This window comes from Trichophyton verrucosum (assembly GCF_000151505.1).
Source record: "Trichophyton verrucosum HKI 0517 chromosome Unknown contig00003_1.f1.exp, whole genome shotgun sequence".
NCBI classification, from domain to species: domain Eukaryota; kingdom Fungi; phylum Ascomycota; class Eurotiomycetes; order Onygenales; family Arthrodermataceae; genus Trichophyton; species Trichophyton verrucosum.
Genome location: NW_003315635.1, coordinates 20,062 through 41,170, shown reverse-complemented (window position 1 = coordinate 41,170; position 21,109 = coordinate 20,062). Strand labels below are relative to the sequence as shown.

Genomic DNA, 21,109 nt, shown 5'->3' with positions numbered 1-21,109 from the left:
AGGAGTAATCCTCTCTATCATCATCGTAATGCATAACACCACGCTATCCCCTGTTTCCCCGATGCGGAGATTGATTAGATCACAGATCGTGATATCTTGGCTGGAAAGATGGTTAACGCGGGAGGCCAGGCAGCCGAATATCCAAAAACTCAACATAGGCCGAACATCTCTTGACCGGACAAGCCAGGGAAAACGGGTATCATCTGTGAACTAACGCAGGCCGCAGCGACGGGAGAATGGCAATGGCATGCCTTCAGCTACTTTTTCTTCGCGCTTCCCCCTTCAGCCGCCTTTCTCGCATTTGCTGTAAAGAGACAAAACAAACCAGTCAGTCAACGGCTACGTCTAAGCAATCACAACCAAAAGGTCTACGCACCAGCTTCTTGTTTCTTCCGCATAATCTCAGCCTGAGCCTCCTTAGTACGAGCAAACTCAGTCCCGCTCATTTCATTTTTCTTCTTCTGTAAGACGGGAGTGTCAGTGGTCAGTCATCGGCTGCCAAACATCATGGAACAGGAGAGCATGCACTATCGATAAAGGCTCAACTCAACGTACATGGCTGGCCGCCTCCTTGAGGTTCTTCTCCCTCGCCTTGTCGCGCTGATTACCGCGAGTCATGGTGCGCTATCTTAGCAGCTTAGTGTCAACCGAACGATACTCTGACGACGGAGCGTACGAAGCAACCGAAGCAACGAAGCAACGAGGCCGCGGGGACGAGCGAACAGCAGAAGAGCGAGTCGACGGACAACGGGAGGTCGCAACGAAGAAGAAGAAGGAAAAAAAAAAAACCGGCCGCAGAAGAACGAAGAGGTCGATGGAAGCGCCGGGGTCATGTGACCGTGGATATAAAAAAGCAACGAGACGGAAAGACGAGAGACGAGAGAGAGACGAGAGACGAAGGGCATAAGTGTAGAATGAAAATGATGAACGATCGAGGAGTCAAGAGGAAAAGACGGGCTGTGGTTGGTCGGGAGATGCTCGAGACGCTGTGTTTCAGCATCATCCCGGGCCGCAGACGCAGCGCAGGAGGGACGACGAGGGCCAGTCGCTGAGGGGGACAACGGGCCATCCTGAAGCACAGGAGAGCCTCTCAGGCCTGCCCGAGGGGAGCCCCTGGACGGGCGGTTGGAGGCCTCTGCCCGTATACTGCGCAGACATGGTTCAACCATGCTGTTTCATGCTATTCATATATCGTGAATATAGTTATGGAGTAACAGGATGGACTGGTGGATGAAGAGGAAGAAGAGGCTGCTTAAACCGGCCTTCAAGCGTTTCCCTCTTCTTCTTCTTCTCCTGTCTCCATCTTCGCCTTTCTTTCATCTCTTTCTTGTGTCGGTTTCCCTTTTTTTTTTTTATACCTATTGTTCAAAAATACCATATCAATCAATATACAGTGTCTGCTGTCTGCCAACAACCGCCTGTCAAATGTCTGATGGCTGACCTGCGAGATGTTTGATTCATCGCTCTCTCTCTCTGCTGAATCAAACCGCCCTTCATTCGCTCCTTATTGATCATATTCTTCGCTGTCCCTGGTTATTCATCCTGACAGCCCTTCTGTCCTGCCGGCCAGGCCTTCTTCTTTCTCTTCTTCTCTTCTCTGACCTTCTACCTTCATTTTGATACCATCTCCTACTTCTACTGCTGCTGCTGCTGCTGCCAATATATAAGATCATCGTCTTCTAACCATGCCATCGCAAGCACCAAGTCTTGCAGCGCATTCGCTCGCTCCCTCCTCCAACTACAGCTCCTACACCCACAATAATACTGAAGAAAAACGACCCTTGCAGATGGAGGTCCCCAAGTTTCCCTTGGCCGGCCCGGGATATGTGATATTAAATCTCGTTCGGGTCATGAACATCATCAGCCTTCTTGTCGTCATCGCCGCAAACATAATCCTGCTGATCAAAATCGTCCTGGTCACCAATTTTTTCTTTTTCGAAGCCGTCACTCATGTTGCCTCTGCATCCGTCTGCTGTACGTCCTTCTGCAACTCCACAGACATAAATATTTACCTTACTCTAACATGTCATCCATAGCATTCCTTATTGTCTCGGAACTCAGCGTCTTCAGGGCGTATTTTGACCGGAACTGGCCCCTGCTTGGCGAAGACTCCGGCTTTGTGACTCTCGGGGCTACCATGGTGCTGCTCGGTATCTCGACTCTGGGGGAGCTGAACAACCAGTCCACCCGCCAGAAAGAAATAGGCCTTCCCTTCTGGAAACTCATCCTCGGAGCTGGCGTGGTGTCAATTGTCATCGGGACCCTCAATATTGGCCTGGTTTGTACCCCTTCCATTTTCATTGATGTGATTGGCTACTCATTAACACCAATCGACACAGAGCTATGTATTTCGAGATCCAGATATCGGAATCTCTGCACGTCATGTTCGTGCCCGAGGAGCTGTTGCTACACAAGAAGTGGTCACTCGCAAGGACAGCTACAGATCCTTCAAGCTCTCGCACAAAGCCTCCCTGAATACCTACAAGTCCTCATCCACCACTCCACGGATAGGCTCAATTCGACATAAAAGACATCCTCAGCCCCCTAACGGATATCCAGTCCATATCTCTTCACCTCTAGACGCCTTCTCGACACCGCCTGCCAACGCATCTAGGTCACCGGCGCCAATGCCAGTGCCCATGCCCATGCCTTCTGCAGAGATTGCCGCTCCCAATCTCGCCCACCATCCTGCAATGTATTCTAACTATATTTGATGATACCAGTCCAGATGATCTGTGGAGTCTGAATTCCGGAAACCCACCAACATTCTTTCTGTTGCTCGTTTTCTTGAATTTGCTTGTCTATGCGGCCGGATTCCATATTGTGGCTTTTTTTTCTCCCTCCACCTTTAATATTCAAGCCCCATTATTCACTTTCTAGCACGATTGGCAGGTGTTTCGGGTGTGGCGCCGTTTCACGATTTTATATTTGAGGACCTCCATCTCCGTCTTTCATCCTTGCTTTTACTTCCCGTTGAAATCAGCGAGCGTCTAGCGTTCCCGAGCCATCTGAGGAAAAGAACTTGTGTGCTTAAAATTATTTGTTATCTATTTAGCCAGCGACTGTAACTGTCTTTTTAGTCGTTTATATACCATTTTATGCATCCCGATGTCTTTGTGTATGTCTCTATGCCTGGGCGAGTCACTTGCAGCTGTCATGGGCATATCCCTGTTGATAGTTAAGTTAGCTAGTTAGCTAAAAAGAAAGATCCACGCTTAAAATATATTTTTAAATGAACACCTATACAAATACCTACAACAACTCCCAACACAAAGTCATAGGCGTAGCTACTCAGGGCATGCTGCGTAGGATGTGTGATACTATCGATATCTAAGACCTATTCTATCAGAGCAGTGGGCAGGCGTACTCCCGAAATATGCTCTCCTACGATAAGTATGCGCTACCTCCAAACTCCATCCAGGCTCACCTATCACCAGCTACTGACTTCTCATAACCCACGATAGCATCAAGGCGTTAGCCATCTTCTTTGCGCCGATCATAATACCCAAGGCCATTGCTCTCTTCCGATCAGTCTACTCGCACCTTACGAACCGTCCGCCTCCCCAGGCTCTTCCTACACTCGCCTCCCGCGCGCTTAACTCCCTCTTCTTCTCAACCGCCCTCTTCCTCGCCCTTAGCCTTACGCCGGGTAGTAATATACTCTCCAGCACCAGCTCGGGCACAAATGATATCTTCAAACTGACAGGCTCGCGTTTTAACACGCCGACGGAACTGTTATTCTCTCGCCTGAGACGGCTCGGTGGACGGTTCGAGGTCGAAAGCGAACACGACTCCACGCTCAAGAAGCTCTTCAGCTCTCACACGGCAAGAGGAGTGTACCTGCAGCTTGGATCAGAGCCGCTGATTGCCTGTCCGTTCTGCTCGTTGGATAGCGCGGTTACTTATCTTCTTTACTATCTACCCTTTAACACTCTAGTGCCCCATCTATTCCACTTTCTGGTTATTGGCATAGCGACTTCCAGCTCCATAGTAGGGGAGAAGACAGCCAGGTGGAGGAATAAGTTCCTCGTTGGCGCTGTGGCGCTTTTGGTTATCGAACTATGTGTTATCCTACGAGCAACGTCTCCTCTTTTCTCCCGCCCGAGGAGCTCGTCTGACAGCCAGCGTAATAAGTGGACGCAACTATACGCTCAGTACCCAGATGCTCCAACAAGTCTACATGTTCAGCTAGTCACGCTGCGGCCTCTAGCATTTACTGTGTTTGACGCTATTTGCGCTGCCCTGATTTACTTGTCGGCTACCAATAGGCTCTTTTATACCCTACCCACGCCCGCAGAGCAGGCACAGCAGATTCTATCCCTCTCTACTGCGACTATGCTAGCTACCATGTCGAAGCTACAGGCTCTTAGTGTGACAAGAAGCGTGATTGCACGGGATCCCGAGCTAAGTGCGAAGTATGATGCGTACCATCGTGGAGAAGGCAAGGATGGTGATGATTGGGTTTGGCAGGAAGAAGAGGTTATCAATGCTGTTGCGAAGGTGATGAACGATAAAGCCTTGCAAGCTGGTAATCGCACAGACGCAAAGGAGCACGAAATAATAGACTCGAGCGAATATGTGGATAAGCTCACTGCTGGATTGGAAGATCCTATCATCAGTTGACTTTATTGGGTTGAACCTGTTGGTTTACAATCATCTGCCATGTATATATTTTATCGAATAGACTGAATAATAATTGGAAAAATTGACCTGAATGGAAGTAAATAGCTATTAAAATTAGTCTGTTCTTTGTATATACATGTTGATGCCAGATCACTGTTTGAGAGCGGGCTCAATAGACGGCGTGGTATCAATTTCCACTACTGGTCCATCGTACACTCTCCGCGCATATGCAAGGTAATATACAATACTAAACACAATCACGAACGACCAAATGGCGACGCTGTAATTCATGCCTTCTGCCGTCGGAGAAGCATCAGCAGGGAAGAAGCTGAATATCAGGATTACCGTCAGGTATATGACTCCAAATATATTTGTTGCAATCCCCATGGCACCACGGAGATGCCATGGGCCCCAAATAAGACGGGCGCCGGTAGTATTGGCAAGGGTTTGGCCCATTCCCGTGTTACTAGAAGGATATGAGACGTTTCCTACGCATCGGTGGTACAGTAGCATGCTCGTGGCCAGCAAATAACTGAGATATAAGCAAGCAACCGTCAAAGACACAATGATATTGAAAGCCGTCGTTGAACCAATAACTATGAGAGAGAGAAGGATAGTTATGGTAGCGGTGACGAGAATTGACATCAACGGTACTTCGGTGCGTTTCTCAACCTGTATCACAGGCCTTAGGTTAGCATTTGAATATTTCACCATAAAAGTTCAATAACACCCAATAAAATGTATAGCGGTATATGGACGGACCTTAGTCAATGATTTCCAGCCTGGCAGGCCGCGATCTCTTGCAAACGACCAGGTCATACGGGATGTCGAAGCCAGGTAGTTACAGTTTGCAAACAATGCTAACGTAACGATGACTGACGCCATTGTAGCAGAACCAGCAATTGAACCCGTGGATTGCCGGAAGATCTCAATGAACGGGAGACCAGTTGGTGACTCTATAGAAGCGGACAGGTCGACTATGCTGAATAGAGTCGCAATGAGCATTGATAATCCGAGGCTCCCATTAATAACGAGAGTAAGGATAATAGAGCGCGGAACCGTAATGGATGGATTTTGGATCTCCTCTGACATCTGTTTCAAGTTAGTAGATTGTAGCATAGAATCAAGGCAAATCGAGCAAGACGTACATGATATGCACCATCAAGTCCTATCAATATAGTTAGCCAAAAAAAAATAGGATACATCAGAAAAAGGCCGAGGACTGTGAACTGACCCAAAAAAGCGAATGCATTTCCAATCAACCCGACCAAAAAGGAGACACCCTGACTGGACCAATTTCCCTCGTTGATGAAATTTTTGAATACGAGATTTGCATCATTCTTTTCTCCAAATGTAACCAGCGGTATCAAAACTGCTAAAAATCCGAGAACATGGAGAGCCAATGCTATCTTTTCAAACGCAGGCAATAACCTGCTGGTCACAACATTGACAAAGACGCAGTACAACGCTACGGCGCAGAGAAGCAGAGTGGTATGCCAGGAGCTAGGTGAATAAGACGGGTTCGTAAATATAATGAGTCCCTGGATCATGGAGCCGGTCAAGAAGCAAGCAGAGGCGAAACCGGCCTGCCATCCAGCCACGGTCAACCAGCCGGTAATGTAACTGAGAAATTTCGCCATTGACTTTGGAGCCAGCATCGCGACCCAATGGTACTGTCCGCCAGAGGTAGGAGCCATGGAGACGAGCTCAGAAAGGGTTGTGAAGACAGCCAGGTTTCCGACCCATATCACTATGTAGCCATATATGATGCCTGCATGGCCGCCATTTCGAAGACCCGTAAGGAACAGGACTAGCGAAGCCTCCCAAGTGATGAGGACAGCACAGCTGAAGCCTAGGATAGAGAGAAAGCGGAAGCCTCTCTGGTTATTTATTAGAAATGCCTGTACATTATAATAATATATGTATGACTTGTTTCATTTATATCGAACACGCACCCTGAGCACTTGTTTCTTCCCTAAACGATTGAGCTCTTCACGATCGGAGTCTCCAGCCAGCGACCCGCCATCATGTTCGAGCCTCATAGATGTGGCAGTTCTTATATCTTTGGTCGAAGGCGTAAGTTTATTGAGGGGCTGAGGCTGAAAATGCAAGTCCGAAGATGTTGGCGTGAAATCCGTACTAAAAGCTGGCCTGCAGGAGTAGTGAACACTGTTTGTTCATGTTTATTTAAATATATTTTTATAGTAACCAAAATTGGGTTTTCTAGGCTAGGGTTAACCCGACAGGGCGACATCTGGGCGCTGAAGAAATGCTCGGAGACACATGCGCAGAATGGGAGCAAGATCCGGGCTTAGCAGCCGTATGCCTTTAATCTCAGCGGAATGCCAATAATCGAAGATCTTCCTGGCGTTCGTATAAATTACTTAACTACTAAAATTCTGGGGCCGTTGCCGTGGCTCTAACGACGGAGGTCTTGGTCTTTGTTTGCCTTCTCATCTGTGTCCGGAGTATTCCGACGAAAGGGAACTATATCCTGCAAGCCCGAGTGTCAATGCATGTCAATGACGAGGAATCCATGGATATAGTGACGCTGCTGCACCTTTAAAAAAGAGGTTTACTGCTGAGATGCGGTCTGTAACTAAGTAAGCTGATCGTGGGCTATAGCGTGGTTGTGGTGTGCAGTGATGCCGGGTCTCCATCCCTGAAGCTCACCCACCATCCATGACAACTATACATATGTACAGCCTCTCATCGCCCTCGTCACCGGCCTGCCCCCCTCTTCCTTCACCTCACTGCACTTCTTTGCTTCTTCTTCTTCTTCTTCTTCTTCTTCTTCTTTATCATCATCAACGTCGTTAAATGTCTTCATCTTCATCGTTTTCATCTTCGTCGTCGTCGTCTTTCTGCCACCTGTTGCCGTTCTCCGCCTTATTAGTAATAAATGACTCAGCAGAGCACGTGGTCCCGCCCAAAAGGGGACGGGGGAGCGCCCGTTTCATGGACGCGGGATGGAAAAGCGACGACGGGCGAGCTCGAGCAAGAGAAAACGCCAGCAGGACGACGACGACGACGACGAGACGACGAAGAGTAGCGGACGAAGAGACTCGCTGCGACTCCATCTCCTGCTCCTCCACCGCCTGGCGCTGCTGTCGCCGTGCTGGCCAACCCTGCGACACCGCCTTATAGTTATTAAGGTAGGGAGTTACAAAAACCCTGCCCTGGTTAACTAGTCCCTAGTCTGACCCAAAGAGAAAAAGAGGACAGAAGATAGGGAGCATACACGCCATCACCAAATCACATTCGCCCCTTTGCCCCCCTTCGCTGCAGCAGGAAAGAGATTTCAGTCACTCGACTGGTCTCAATCTCTCTCTCCTTCTCTTTCTCTTTCTTTACCCCCTTGGTCGAGGACAGCACATCCATTGGGGGCGTTTGGAATTGCAAAAGAGCCGAATTTATAGCTTGGATGCGATCCTCCTCTAGTTAACCTTTCCACACCAGCACCACCTCAACCGCCCCCGGTGCACCGTCCTCAACAACTCTGCTCTGCCGAACCAAGCGGCCGAGGCCAGTGAAGCGAGTGAACAATGGCTAAGGAGGCTGTCACCGCAGTCGCTGAACGGGGCCAGACTGGGATAACCAACGTCAATGCCTGTGTGTCGACTACCGAGGCCAGCAGGGCGTCCAAGGATAACGCTTCCTGGCGAGAATGGATGGTTGCAAACCAGATAGGTGTGTGAAAAAGCACAATTGCAAGCTTCATCTTAGCTGTATCCGTGCTCTTACTGACTTAACGGTTGTTCAGGCTGCTCGCTCTCGATTCTCGGTGCGATACTCGCCGTACACACTTTCGTTCCAGCTCTAAGGGCATACACGACTCCGTACCTCGAGCTGCCTCATTATCACCCCGAGACTGGAAAGTACACGCAGGGGCTGGATGATGTCTACTTCATCATCAGCTCCATGCTGGGCTTTACGGCTACCAGAGCTATTGTTATTGACTGGCTGTTCTACCCCATTGCTTCTCAATTGGGCCTGAGACACAAGCAATCGATACGCTTTGCCGAGCAGGGATGGCTCTTGGTCTACTACCTTGCCTTCTGGGCCTATGGAATGGTTAGCTGCCTTACTACAAATTTCTTGTCTTTCTTATCACTGTCCCTGCTAACTGCACCAGCACATCTGGTATCATTCTAGCTACTGGTACAATTTCCGTGCTATATGGGCCGACTGGCCTACCCGAGAGGTTAGCGGCAGCGTCAAACTATACTGCCTCCTGCAGCTATCCTTTTGGGTGCAGCAGATATTCGTCATTCACATTGAAGCCAAGCGCAAGGACCACGCGCAGATGTTTATCCACCATATCATAACCAGCACTCTCCTCGGATCCGCATATGTTTATAGCTTCTACAACGTCGCAAACGTCGTTCTCTGCCTTATGGATATTGTTGATTATATGCTACCGGTATGTACCTTGGTTTTGCTTTCAATTCTGCCGCACGGCGCATCTCAAGCTAACAATGAAGTAACAGTTCGCCAAAATGCTAAAATACCTTGGATTCGAACGCGCCTGTACAGTTGCTTTCGGTGTCTTCGTCACAACCTGGATTGTTGCTCGCCATTTCATCTACATGGGCTTGTGGTGGTCCATTCACAAAACGGTGCCCACTGATGTGCCGTTTGGGTGTTACTCTGGTATCACAGGCAAGCAGCTATCAACCGGCTCGCCTGATCTCCTGGCCCATATCTTCAACCCGTTCCTCGACCTCAATGGCCCAATATGTATGACTGGCACCATCAAGGTTATCTTCCTCGGAATGTTGCTGCTCTTACAAGTTCTCTCACTCATCTGGCTTGGTATGATCATCAAAGTAGCGCTGGGCGTTTTGTGGACTGGCTCAAGTGCAGAGGATACAAGAAGTGATGACGAAGAAGACGTTGACGCTGGTGAGCCGAAGGAAAAGGCCGGCACCTCTTCGGCAAGAATCGTGAGCCCATCATCTGGTTCAGAAGGCAGCGCCTGGTCACGATCAGTCATGCCCAACGGCTCGAACCACCAGAGCCACCCGGTGCGAATAAGAACGACCCGTGGACGAGTTACGTTAAGTGACCATAATGATCGAAAAGCCCTACTTGGTAGAATTGGCTGCGACAAGCCAACATAGATTTGAGAATGGAACCAAGATCATGTCGTTTTGTTCTCTTCCCAGCCATCTCGCAAGCTTGATTACCATTTTCATTGTTTCCCCCCACGTCGGATCTTCCCATTTACGTTTGATTTTCGTTTCATTTCTCCAAGTTTCTATCTCGTTTTATCAGGTTTGATTTTGTGTCGAGATGCTTCCCTCCCTGCTGGTAACGGTGGCAGTAACGGTGACGGTGACTGGCATGTCTTGAAAGAACTTCCTACCATTATCCTTCCTATACCCATAAATACGCCCGGTTAAAGCCTTTTTTTTTTTTTTAATATATCTCCCCTTTTCTTCTCCTTTTTTTTCTTGCGAAAAACAAAAGAATATATCCCGTCGTTGTATCTGCTTGTTCTTTTCTCAGTTTTTGTTTCACCGGTCATGCCTGCTTACACATACGAAACCGTTCGTTTTTTATCTCTCAGAAATTGAGAGAATGAGATTCTGATTGGCAATCAATACCTTGAGCCTCACTCTGATATCTAGATGGTTGTCCTGTTTGCTTCCGTTCTTTGTTGCGCCTTCTCCTGCCCGTTGTCAATATCACCATCTTCACTTATCCCCTGCCATTTTCCCCATGGAGAATAAACCAAGAAACGCCGGATACAGGTCAACGATCTCCCTTACGTCTATATGTTTGTTTCCCATTCCTATACCAACGCCATGGTCTAAGTCCGCATGTATGTCTTGTCTTCCCTTGCATGTTCCCTTGGTGCTTAAAACACTGCATATTATACCCGGGATAATGTGATTTTATGAACGGCACACCCTAAGGCGCGTCTGCATCTATTACCATTATATATAATATCTCTCTCCTTTCGTATTGGTAGCTGGTTGGCTGAATGTGTATTTTGCGGCCATTTCATACAACCAGGGGAAGTCGTGAGTAGTGACGTAATTATAATTAACCTTGTGTAGGATACTTTAGGGCTGAACATGGCTTTGTCTTTATTTGGCGAAGGTTGGGTCGAGCCTTGGGAAGCCGCAGGGGCTTGCCGGCCGGTTCCTTGGTCCTGGGAACTCTTAGGCAGCAGCCCCTAGACTCAGGGCCAAGAGGTCTGTGTGACTTGTAACTGGGTGCCTGAGGTGCAAGGAATGCTGGATGACAGGAATAGATAAAATAATTTTCATTTCTTTTGAACTGATCCCTCTTGATATCGCTACTTCGTCTGGTAACAGAACGCTGACACATAGAAAACATGAGAAGGAGGGAAATGGAAGAAAGAGATAATAAATACAGAATAACAGCTATTTGCATTGTCAAGTCACCTCCCTGTCGTTCCAGTTCTATGCCTTTGCCTTCTTCACCTTCTTCGGCTTCTCTTCAGCCTTCTTATTCTTCGAGGCACTCTTTGACTGTTTCTCGTCTTTGGTGGGCTTCTCAGAGATAGCGGGAGCTTCACTCACGGCCTTCTTCTTACTTTTCTTTAGCTCTTTCTTCTCAGCGGACTTCTTTTCGGCTTCGAGATTCCCAGCTTCGGCTTTTTCCTCCTTGGTCGCCTTTCCATTCGTCACAGGTTTAGCTTCAACTTCAACTTCATCTTTGCTCTTTGACTCTTTCTTTTTGGGAGTCTCCTCTTTCTTGTCCTCAATCGCGGCAACGAGAGCAGACGTGCCCTCCTCAATTTGGTCCTGCACTGCTAGAGCAACAGGGACCTCCTTCACGGACTTCAACTTTGGAATCTCATACTCGTAGCCTAGAGCTTTCATCTTTTCGGCCTTCTTAGCTCGTTTCGAGTTCTCTTTAGAAATAGCCTTTGACCATCCTTCGCGTGACTTTCCGGCATCAAGTCGGCGCTTTTCAATCTGGTTCCATGGCGTCTTCTTGAAGCGACGGTTGGCTCCCTTCCACATATCCGCATGAACTTTGTCCTGGGGTATGTACATGCATTTCAAGATGTGGCCAAACATAAGGTAGTTTTGCATAGTAGCAGCAACAACTTTGGCGACAGAGGAGGATGTGAATTCAATGAACGCATAGTGTTTCGATTTGCCGGTAGTACGGTTGCGCGAGAGGCGTAGGCGTGAGATGTCTCCAAACTGGGAGAAATATGCGCGCATCTCATCTTCGTAGAAACCGTGTGGGATTCGCCTACATAGCACATACGAGTTAGCTGCATTATAATAAGAGTGAAGCAGAGTTCAGGCGCAATAAAGCATACCCAACATATACAGTACCAGGCTCCTCTGGTGCAGAGCTCTCTTTCTTCTTCTTTCGAATAGCCTTCATGGCCTTCATAGAGTCAGGAATCTTTGGAACCTCTTGACCTGGCTCAAAGCCTTCGTCTTCTGAGGGGTCCTCATCCCCGCTGCTCTCAAACCCTCGAATCAATGCAAGGGTTTGGTCATCTTCGGCCTCCTCGTCCGAGTCAGCATTAGAATTGGGAGAAAAATGCTCTTCTACAAGCTCAGGAGCTTCTTCAGGCTCCTTCTCGACCTCCTTGGCTTTGGATTTGGCCTTCTTTATCTTTTCCTTTGACTCGGCACTGACACCAGGCTTTTCGGATTTGGCTTTCTTCTTTGGTTGCGTTTCCTTCTTTTCAGCTTTAGGCTTAGGAATTATCTCCTGCTTTGGCTCTTCTCCTTCATCATCATCATCGCTCAGGAAGTCTGCGGCACGTTTGCGGGGCTTCAATTCCTTCGTGGGCTTCTTGTCGACCTTGACAGACAGTTTCTCGGATTTGGCGCCATTAACAATGACCTTTTCTTTCTTAGACTTAGTACCGGAGGCCTTCACTGTAGCCGCCTCTGGCTTTGCAGGTTTTTCCTGAGTCTTCTTGGACTTTTTCGATGGTGGATGTTCGTTCACCGCAGGAGCAGCGGTGGTCGTCGCGGGCGCTATACAACCAAATTAGAACGCGTCACCGTGAAACTTTGACTCATAAGTAAAATACTAACCTTTGCGCTTGGTGGCCTTCTTCTCTGGAGCCATCCTGGAGTCTGGTTGTAGTCAATTGTGCGCGGTAAAGGGCTTGTGAACTTCTGGCATGTTTCTTAAATTTTTTTTTTTATCTTTTTTTCCTTTGCGTTGTGGATCGGCGCCAAGATTTCGAGAGCTCCTCCGCGAAATCGATAACAGCAGCGCAAAACCCTTTTGGAGCTTCAACGGCTTGACGGTGCAGCTCGATCCTCTCAGTATAGCGATATACTTGACACAACTGCTTCGAGGTGAGAGCCATGAAGAAGAGAAAACGTTCTAGCAAAAACAAAACTCTAACTCAAGAAGAAATATGGGACGATTCGGCACTCCTTGAGTCCTGGGAAGAGGCTGCGGAGGAGTACAGGGTACGTGATCTCTTTCTACGGATGTTGCTGTATTGATGAGAACTTTCTAACCCCTTTCTCTTTTCTATTATAGCTCTATCACAGCATTCAAGCTAGGGGCCAGAAAGTGGAGGATGTTCTTCGCGAAGCAGCAGCAGCAGAAGGCTCCAACGCAAATGAAGATGAAATGCAGATTGAGACCAACGCTGAAACGGAAAACCTCTCAGAAAAATCGACCGTGAATGCATTAGAGACCGTCGTCGTGGAAGAGTCTGATGGCAAGATAAAGCAGGTAGATGCCTGCACGACGAGTCAAGTTGAGGTTGGTTTTTCCCCCGTTAACAGACATACTCTGGCTGTAGGCCGAACTGCTCACTAATGATACACTTATATAGGATGAAGCAGCACCAGAATTAACTGCAGAGGCAGACCAGGCTGATACGGCCGCGCCAGCAAGTGCGAATTTGGCGAGTATGCCGCAAGAAGTTCTTAACGGAGCACCTAATCCGCCAAACAGTGAGTACATTGATAACCGAAGCAACCATGAACACGTTCCCGAAGACTAACATTGAATATAGTTCAAGACGAAGGGCTGAAGAATCTCATGATGTCGTGGTATTTTGCTGGTTACTACACAGGACTATACGAAGGCCAACGACAGGCCGCAGCAAAACAATGATGTAGAATTGACTCAGGTTTATCAACGTCTCTGGTATTGGCATATGGAGATTTACCAGATATGTTGTCCACCTCTAGTCGTAGGGACAATAGGAGCGTAAACGGAGAATATGATTAGAATCGATTGATACTCTACATTTGCCTAAATAGAGTAGGATGGTAGCTGGGTTGTTGGTGAGATGTATCTAACTCTATTTGACACGCCTCAGCCCTATGAAACAAACTACGTTGATAGAATGATTGAAAGGCGGGCGCAACACGAGCGAGACAAGTTGATAACTTTTTTGGTTAATATTGGCAATATTTTTGACCTCGCTGCGCGAACGCAGAACCCATCATGGAGAGGACGGACGAGACTTCGATTATGCCGTGCTGCAAGTTTTATTCGCTGCTGTAACGTAGACGTATGACTTGTGTCCGAAAGTTAGCGAAGCTATTACCCGGCAAGTAGGTACGTATGGTATAGGGATAGGAGTTAATCGATTATCGGTCGAAGCGAGGCGATATAGCGGAGATACAGTCGCATGTACCAAGGCGATATGAGCTCCTCTTCGTCCCAGGTCCAGGGCAAGCATTATTCCAACTGGCCTGTCGATATTCCTTATCCCGGGTATTGCTTCAGCATGACAGTGATATTGCTATGGGTAGTTAGTTAAACAGCACCTAGGCAGCAAAATGAAATGATGTATGCCAAAGCGAAGCTCATCAGGCGCCCTGGAGGTGAAAGCTGAGCTTCCACTGGCGGACGAGTATTAGAACAGGCAGAATAAGCTCTATCTGGGTCTCATGTTGACAAATTTGTAGAGGTAATGGATGCGTGTACCATTCGACAAGGGCATAGAGACCGTGAAATATGTTTGATGGAAAGAGAGAAGAAAAAAAGCCAGAAAAGTCGAAAAGTCGAAAGGTGAAAGTGCGGCGCTAGTGTTATTTGGGTTAGACTGTATTATATAATTGATATCGTATCACGTGCAAGTTACCTCCATCAAAAAACAGCTTGAAGCCTGCCGTGGTGGGACAGAGAAGTATAGATATACGGGAAACTTCGAGAAGGCATTGGGCTTTTCGATCAGTCTCAAGAAATGCTTTTTTTTTTCCCTTCTGGAAGATCTCTTGAGGTTTCAGGGAGTGGATGGCGGTGTCACGCTTTGTCTCTGTGCCTGCCAGGTCCTACATCGTAAGTGTATTTTTGACTTTGTAGTGAGTAGATATGTAACCGTGGACATATTGCTTGTGAATTTGGATACAAGGCCATGATGGACAAGATATTTAGGGTTGGAGGTTGAGTTCCAGTGGAAAAGGTGTCTCAAGAGTAGAAGTTGAAACATTCGTAAATGCAGTACTACATGATTAAGGCTTAGGAGAGTTTTAAGTTATCTGATGCCTCTCACTGTATTGCCTGCCATAGCAAAGGGGAAATAGCCGCCATTGTCATGCTGGTGCCACTGACGTCCTCTTAACATAATCAAATAATCTGATATGAGAGCCGGTATGAGCCAGCAAAGCAAGCCGAGGAGGATAAGAAGAAAAAGGCTCCTACCTGACGAACTGAATTATATACATTGGGGGTATAGAGTATATCCAGAGGAACTCAAGGGCAGCTGGGGGTCGAAGCGCTTAAAAACGCGCTAGGACCTTCTCTTGGGTGTCTCCCATAGCCCAGTCGCTGCGGTTTTCCTTGCTGAGCACCCTTGCCGCTTGTTCAGCCGTGAATCCCTTTGCTTCAACGGCAGGATTGTACCCAAGCTGATTGATCTTCCCTACTTCCTCGCTTGTTACAGGCTGTGATACTTTACCATCTGCCCGCTTATACACCGTAACGACAACAGCCCCGCCAAGGCCAAGATTATGCTGTAATGCGACATCAGTGCCCTTGACTAAGCGGTTGTTGGCCCAACCACGAAGGTGCCAGACTAGCTCTGCACATTGGGCAATGCCAGTTGCGCCGAGAGGGTGGCCCTTTGAAATCAGGCCGCCGGACGGGTTTATGACCATCTTCCCACCGTATGTGATGTCGCCCTTGCGTACCATTTCGTGAGCCTTCCCGGGCTCGCAAAGTTCCAGTGCATCGATGGTGATCATTTCGTTTGCCGAGAAACAGTCATGTAGTTCGCAGACTTTGACGTCCTTGACGTTAATTCCGGCTTCAGCAGCTGCGGTCTGGCAGGCGTAGCGGGTCATTTCGAAGCCCATGAGGCTTATGGAGCTTTCGTTGTACACCGAGGGAGTGTCTGTGGCGAGGCATTGGCCGGCAATCAGGATGGCCTGGTCCTTGAGGTGTGGTCGAGCATCGAGGAACGCTTGTGAAACGACCACGGCTGCAGCACCACCGTCTGAGGTTGGGCAGCACTGGAGTTTGGTTAAGGGGAAGTGGATCATGGGGGATTTGGAGATTTGCTCGTGGGTGTACTCGGTTTGGAATTGGGAGTATGGGTTTCTCGTCGAGTGTTCATGGTTAATTCGGCCGATCTCTGCAAAGTCTTCGGCTTTGGCACCGTATCTAATTGTTTGTGTTGTTAGAATCTTTATCTTTTTTGTAGGAAAAGGGCAACTCACTTCTCGATGTATTCGACACCGGCATTGCCAAACATCTGGGCTGCTCCCGGCGCATTGGTGACTCCTCTGGTAGCAAACATCATTTCTCCCAATTTGCCAGTAGGATTCTCTCTGTCATCAAACTTGGAGGAGAGACTACCGGGGCTCATCTTCTCGAAGCCAACAACGAGAACGCAGTCGGCAGCACCGTGCGAGACCATGGTACGGGCCATGGCCAGGCCCGTTGAGCCGGTAGAGCAGTTGTTGTTGACATTGTAGATGGGGATCTTGGTGAGGCCGAACTGGTAGAAGACTCGCTGGCCGCAGGTGCTGTCTCCGTAGCAGTAGCATGCAACTCCCTGGTCCACGTCGTCGTAGGTGATGTGGGCATCCAGCATAGCCTTGACACCAGCCTCGAAGCCCAGCTCATGGTAGTCGACCTTTCCGCGCGGTTTGATGAATTTGGTCATGCCAACGCCTAGGACATAGGCTGGCGACTGCGTTCGTTTCCCCATTGTTGCAATGGATGTAGTTAAGAGAAGGAAGGGCGTTCTGGCTCAAAGATTAGTGTAAGATGGTCCAAGGAGTATCGGCTCCAGTCCTCAAACTCCTAAGAGACGAGGCAACGCCCCCGTATATTAATCCTCTTCCTCTTCCGCTCCGTCTTTTCCTCCTGACTCTCCTTTTCATGCCTGCCAGCAAGCTGCCTCCCGTCAGATCTTGCGGGGAACGTCCCGAGGTCCGCGAGGTCCCGAGGCTCGACGGCCGCTGACATAAGCATCTCTCTCCCATTTGACTGAGAGAAAGCAGTAAACAAGCAGCAGCAGCAGCGCCGACGACGAGGTGACGGCCATCGTTGCTGGAATAGTTAATATGCAATGTTCACGGGCAGCGGAAGTGCAGCTGGAGATCCTCAGGCTCCCCTTGGCTGGAGTCTCAGGCCAGCCATTGATTAACCGTCTACCTAGAGTCTTGCTGTGGCAACCTGCTCGAGGATGGGCAGGCCATTGAGCAGATAGATATATAGTTAGTTAGTTATGGCATTATTGGGCTGCCCATCGCAGCCAGCATGGCTACCCAAGTCAAGAAACCCTGGCGGGAGAGGCATTCCAGGACCACCCCCGTCCATCCCAGTCATGATCGTCTTCTGCTCCTGCAAGGTAAAAAAGGAAAAAAGAAAGCTTCGCAAGACTGCCGGAGACGATGCCGGGCTGCCCCCTATGGATACCAGTAACTAACCAGCTCCATGGTGAGAGGAGACGGTAAACGCAGCACTTCAGACGATAACTAGGCTTGGAGTCCACGTCCCAAGGCCGGCCGTTCTTGTCTGGATCCCTAGCCATAAGTGTCTGGGTCGTATAACTAACTAGTTAACTAACTGGCGAGATGTACCGAATACTTCGAGAACCCGGCAGAGGTACAGCTCGCGGTTCTCCATGCGGCAAGGTTATGTGTGTATGTGCCACCAGGCGCCTGTCTGTGTCGCCCAAGCAGAGCAAACCCTCCCCGGCGCAACGAAGTAACTAAGTACTTATATACCACAGAGCAAGGCCCCTCCTTGGCTCCAGTGTAAGTGCAGTTTGGCTTGTCCGCCATTGGCTCGGTGGTGGTGGATGGGCTTGCAGTCACAAAGCAGCAAAAGCCAAAGACGCCCTTGACGACGTCACTGGTCAGACCATGGCCGGCGGTGCGTTTGGCTGAAGTCCCGTCGACCTTGCGTTTGGTGGCCGCTCCCGTAGCACAGCGCGGTAGACGGTACTTGGGATACTGGTTAGTTAACGACTAGTTAGTTAGTGAGATTAGTTCAACCGCCCTGCGCGAGATCGATCGCCCCAGAGGGTTCACATGTAGTTTGACTCTCCTCGTTAGCCACATCTCCGTCGACCTTTGTCCCTCTTCCAGCGCTGATGATGCCCGCCAGCTAACTAACGGAATATCGTTAGTGCGTTCGATCATGGCCGTCGACCCTTGGATCTAGGTTGGGCGAAGTTGACTGGCTGGTTGGCTGGTTGAGCGGAAGCTCGCTGCTGCTGCTGCTGGTTGCTTCGTTGACAAAACCGCATCTCCGTCCTGGTTCTCGCCCTCTCTCCCGCCTGCTCGCCCTTCGCCCTCACCCTTGCTGCCGGCTGCAGAGAGAGAGGCTCCAGGCTGCTCCGTCCGGCTGCTCTTCTTCCCTCTCTCGCTCTCGGCCATCGCTCTCGCGGTCTCTCACGACCTTTCAAGTTCCGCAGGTCGACTCTGGCGTCTGGCTGCCAACTTCATCCTCCTCCTCCTCCTCCTCCGCCTCCTCCTCCTCCCTCCCCCCGCCATCTCGAGATACCGTTGAGGGATAGGCAGCGGGCTTCCATTGCTCCTGGTTCTGGGCCTCTCCCGCTGCATTTTCCGTATCTTCCTGTCATTATTGAAGAGGAATGATCCCTGCTGGCTCCAATTAGCAGCTACTGGTTATATTACAGTTGGACCGGCCTCTGTGCTCTCCTATAATATAAATACATCGGCCATATTCACCCACCTTTTGCATAGTATATTCCTAATATTCACCTCCATCCTTTTGTTATATTCACTTACAATTCACTTATCACTTATATATATACCACGGCAGCTCTTCTTCCTTTTTGAGAGCCTGCCATTGCATCATATCGCCATATATATATTTTATATCTATACCAGGACATCCAACTAGGCCTCTCCTTTCCCCTTGCTTCCCTCTCCTTACCTTGCACTGCCTTCTATTCTTATTTCCCTGAATACACGCTGTGGCGGTGGCCCAGTAGCAGGCTTAAGATACTGGGATATTCCAAAGGAAAATAAAGAACCTCCTCTCCCAGCGGATCCAGAGACATTAAGGCAGGGCCATAAAAAAAGAGAGGATAAACGCCCACCCCCCTCTCCAAGGATCCCAAGTGCTGGCTAGGTCAAACTGCCCAGCAAGGACCCATGGACACCTGTGGGACGCTGAGAGGTCTGCTCACTCACACGCTGAGAGACCACTTTGCGTTCCATAGGTCTCTGCGGGCGACGGCCTGAGCCAGTCAGTGTGCTGTCTGCTATCAGTGTCAAAGTGTCAGTGTCAAGTATCAGTATCAGTGTCAGTGTCAGTGTCAGTGACAGTGACAGTGATAGTGCTAGCAGCCCACCGCCGCTTATGTCGTCCTCACAGGAGGATGCTGGACATGTAACTGCCCTCTCAGCACCGGTCTCAGCATCCTCCCTGCAACCTCCGGCAGCCACCGTGAGCCCGCCAGAGACAGCCGCAACCGAGATGCCGCCGTGGGCCATCCCCTTCGACACGCCGGCCAGGAACCGCTTCCTCAAGGACTACCGGATCCAGGCGGCCTCGGCGACCTCGACCATCCTCGCCTGCCTGGCCGTGGTGAGTCGCCTCCTGTTTGGTTGTTGGCAGACGCGTTCAGAATGTGAAATTTCATGGGCTAACTCGCATTCTAGACCCCACTGGAGAATGTGAAGACTCGACTCCAGTCGTGAGTATCTGTTTCTTACTCTATAAGGCTAATGCCGTATATTTCATACTGACGTGGCTGTGCTAGATACAACTTCAAGGGGACAACTGACTGCCTTCGGTACATGCTCAAGCATGAAGGACCACGCGGGTTTATGGCTGGTAAGATGGGCTGTTTCACGTTCAAGAGCCACACAAGAGATTCATCTAACTCGTGTGTCCAGGCGCGTTACCACCACTAGCGAGTCTTACCATAGTCAGAGTCACCAATTTCACCGTCTACCAGAAGTGCAAGCATGCCATCTCCGACTTTGTGGAAAGACAGACGGGGACGTCTCCATTAGCCGTATACAACACTCCAGGCTCCCTTCCTACTTTCACCGGTGTCTCCTGTTTCATGGCATCTGGGATGCTGGCCGGCCTCTGTGCTGCTCCTATTGCATGTCCGTTTATCCTTCCACATAGTACTTACAAATTAGCTGTAACTGCGATAATAACAAGTAATAGGTCCCTTCGAACTCGCCAAAAATGTGGTTCAGACGTCTGTTCTCATGGCAAGCAGCCAGCGTGGACCGACGGGAAAAGGCCTCAAGTATACCTCTCTTCAAAACGTTCCACGTCTATCGACTATCCAGGCCATCAAACAAATCATTTCTCGTCATGGCTTCAGCGGTCTCTACACCGGAATGGGTCTTCACGTGGCACGAGACACAGTTGGCACCGGGCTCTATTTTGCCGTTTATGAAACATCAAAGCAACTGATGTCAAAGTACCTGGGTGACAACCATTCTCCGTTCGGGCCCCAGTTGGTCGGTGGTGCACTCTGCGGCACCCTCCCATGGCTATTCGTAAGTGCTAATACTCTAAATTCATATATATGTATATACTCGCATAAGCTGTCTAGTCGGGTTAAACTAATGTCCGTATCTCCAGACGTACCCCCTTGATACCCGCAAAACTCGCCGACAGAGTATGATACTCGGTCAATCCAAAGAAGTGGGAGCCGCCGTGGCCAAGAATTCCGTCTATACTGGTCTATCCGTCATCATCCTTCGCACGGCTGTGCAGAACATGCTCCTTCTGACCATGTTCGAGTATTTCAAGAGAGAGATCGATAAGCTGGAAGTTTGACCCATTTATATTTATCCAATCCTCCTTTTTTCACCTTGGATGGAGCCCGCTTTTATGACCTCCTTACATTTCCTTACTTCCGTTTCCGAGTTGTTTACTATGGGACCGTTCTCCTTTTTATATCCCCAGCTTGACCTTGATCTCGATCTTGGATGATTGCTATATCTCTCTTCGCCTCCGCCCTTGTTCATATTTGCTTTACTCAAGAATAACTGCGATGTCGGAGGCCTTGTCACTGGGTTTGTCTGCCTAGTCTCCTACTTTTTTCTTC

The 21,109-nt window shown here is 49.2% G+C and overlaps 11 protein-coding genes across 11 annotated transcripts; 5 read left to right on the top strand and 6 right to left on the bottom strand.

The window, feature by feature from the left end:
- Positions 1-1,264: 1,264 nt before the first annotated feature.
- Positions 1,265-1,615, bottom strand: TRV_00040 (uncharacterized protein; the record flags this gene model as incomplete). The annotated part of the gene is made up of 2 exons (XM_003025732.1): positions 1,265-1,476; positions 1,564-1,615. 2 exons carry the CDS (start codon positions 1,613-1,615, stop codon positions 1,265-1,267), a joined length of 264 nt encoding a protein of 87 aa, XP_003025778.1.
- A 70-nt stretch (positions 1,616-1,685) lies between these two features.
- On the top strand, positions 1,686-2,714 carry TRV_00039 (uncharacterized protein; the record flags this gene model as incomplete). The annotated part of the gene is made up of 3 exons (XM_003025731.1): positions 1,686-1,974; positions 2,037-2,278; positions 2,340-2,714. The coding sequence occupies 3 exons, from the start codon at positions 1,686-1,688 to the stop codon at positions 2,712-2,714; spliced, it is 906 nt and encodes a 301-aa protein (XP_003025777.1).
- Positions 2,715-3,376: 662 nt separating this feature from the next.
- TRV_00038 (uncharacterized protein) lies at positions 3,377-4,623 on the top strand (the record flags this gene model as incomplete). Its single annotated transcript, XM_003025730.1, has 2 exons — positions 3,377-3,393; positions 3,465-4,623. 2 exons carry the CDS (start codon positions 3,377-3,379, stop codon positions 4,621-4,623), a joined length of 1,176 nt encoding a protein of 391 aa, XP_003025776.1.
- A 150-nt stretch (positions 4,624-4,773) lies between these two features.
- TRV_00037 (uncharacterized protein) lies at positions 4,774-6,665 on the bottom strand (the record flags this gene model as incomplete). Its single annotated transcript, XM_003025729.1, has 4 exons — positions 4,774-5,295; positions 5,386-5,715; positions 5,772-6,524; positions 6,579-6,665. The coding sequence occupies 4 exons, from the start codon at positions 6,663-6,665 to the stop codon at positions 4,774-4,776; spliced, it is 1,692 nt and encodes a 563-aa protein (XP_003025775.1).
- A 647-nt stretch (positions 6,666-7,312) lies between these two features.
- Positions 7,313-7,468, bottom strand: TRV_00036 (uncharacterized protein; the record flags this gene model as incomplete). The annotated part of the gene is made up of 1 exon (XM_003025728.1): positions 7,313-7,468. One exon carries the CDS (start codon positions 7,466-7,468, stop codon positions 7,313-7,315), a length of 156 nt encoding a protein of 51 aa, XP_003025774.1.
- Positions 7,469-8,168: 700 nt separating this feature from the next.
- On the top strand, positions 8,169-9,746 carry TRV_00035 (uncharacterized protein; the record flags this gene model as incomplete). Its single annotated transcript, XM_003025727.1, has 4 exons — positions 8,169-8,313; positions 8,441-8,697; positions 8,759-9,046; positions 9,114-9,746. The coding sequence occupies 4 exons, from the start codon at positions 8,169-8,171 to the stop codon at positions 9,744-9,746; spliced, it is 1,323 nt and encodes a 440-aa protein (XP_003025773.1).
- A 1,311-nt stretch (positions 9,747-11,057) lies between these two features.
- TRV_00034 (uncharacterized protein) lies at positions 11,058-12,702 on the bottom strand (the record flags this gene model as incomplete). The annotated part of the gene is made up of 3 exons (XM_003025726.1): positions 11,058-11,862; positions 11,933-12,608; positions 12,669-12,702. 3 exons carry the CDS (start codon positions 12,700-12,702, stop codon positions 11,058-11,060), a joined length of 1,515 nt encoding a protein of 504 aa, XP_003025772.1.
- A 245-nt stretch (positions 12,703-12,947) lies between these two features.
- Positions 12,948-13,600, top strand: TRV_00033 (uncharacterized protein; the record flags this gene model as incomplete). The annotated part of the gene is made up of 3 exons (XM_003025725.1): positions 12,948-13,055; positions 13,129-13,356; positions 13,430-13,600. The coding sequence occupies 3 exons, from the start codon at positions 12,948-12,950 to the stop codon at positions 13,598-13,600; spliced, it is 507 nt and encodes a 168-aa protein (XP_003025771.1).
- Positions 13,601-15,329: 1,729 nt separating this feature from the next.
- On the bottom strand, positions 15,330-16,762 carry TRV_00032 (uncharacterized protein; the record flags this gene model as incomplete). The annotated part of the gene is made up of 2 exons (XM_003025724.1): positions 15,330-16,212; positions 16,269-16,762. The coding sequence occupies 2 exons, from the start codon at positions 16,760-16,762 to the stop codon at positions 15,330-15,332; spliced, it is 1,377 nt and encodes a 458-aa protein (XP_003025770.1).
- Positions 16,763-18,221: 1,459 nt separating this feature from the next.
- TRV_00031 (uncharacterized protein) lies at positions 18,222-18,440 on the bottom strand (the record flags this gene model as incomplete). The annotated part of the gene is made up of 1 exon (XM_003025723.1): positions 18,222-18,440. One exon carries the CDS (start codon positions 18,438-18,440, stop codon positions 18,222-18,224), a length of 219 nt encoding a protein of 72 aa, XP_003025769.1.
- A 1,392-nt stretch (positions 18,441-19,832) lies between these two features.
- On the top strand, positions 19,833-20,838 carry TRV_00030 (uncharacterized protein; the record flags this gene model as incomplete). Its single annotated transcript, XM_003025722.1, has 4 exons — positions 19,833-19,869; positions 19,965-20,150; positions 20,215-20,555; positions 20,641-20,838. The coding sequence occupies 4 exons, from the start codon at positions 19,833-19,835 to the stop codon at positions 20,836-20,838; spliced, it is 762 nt and encodes a 253-aa protein (XP_003025768.1).
- Between the last annotated feature and the right edge of the window lie 271 nt (positions 20,839-21,109).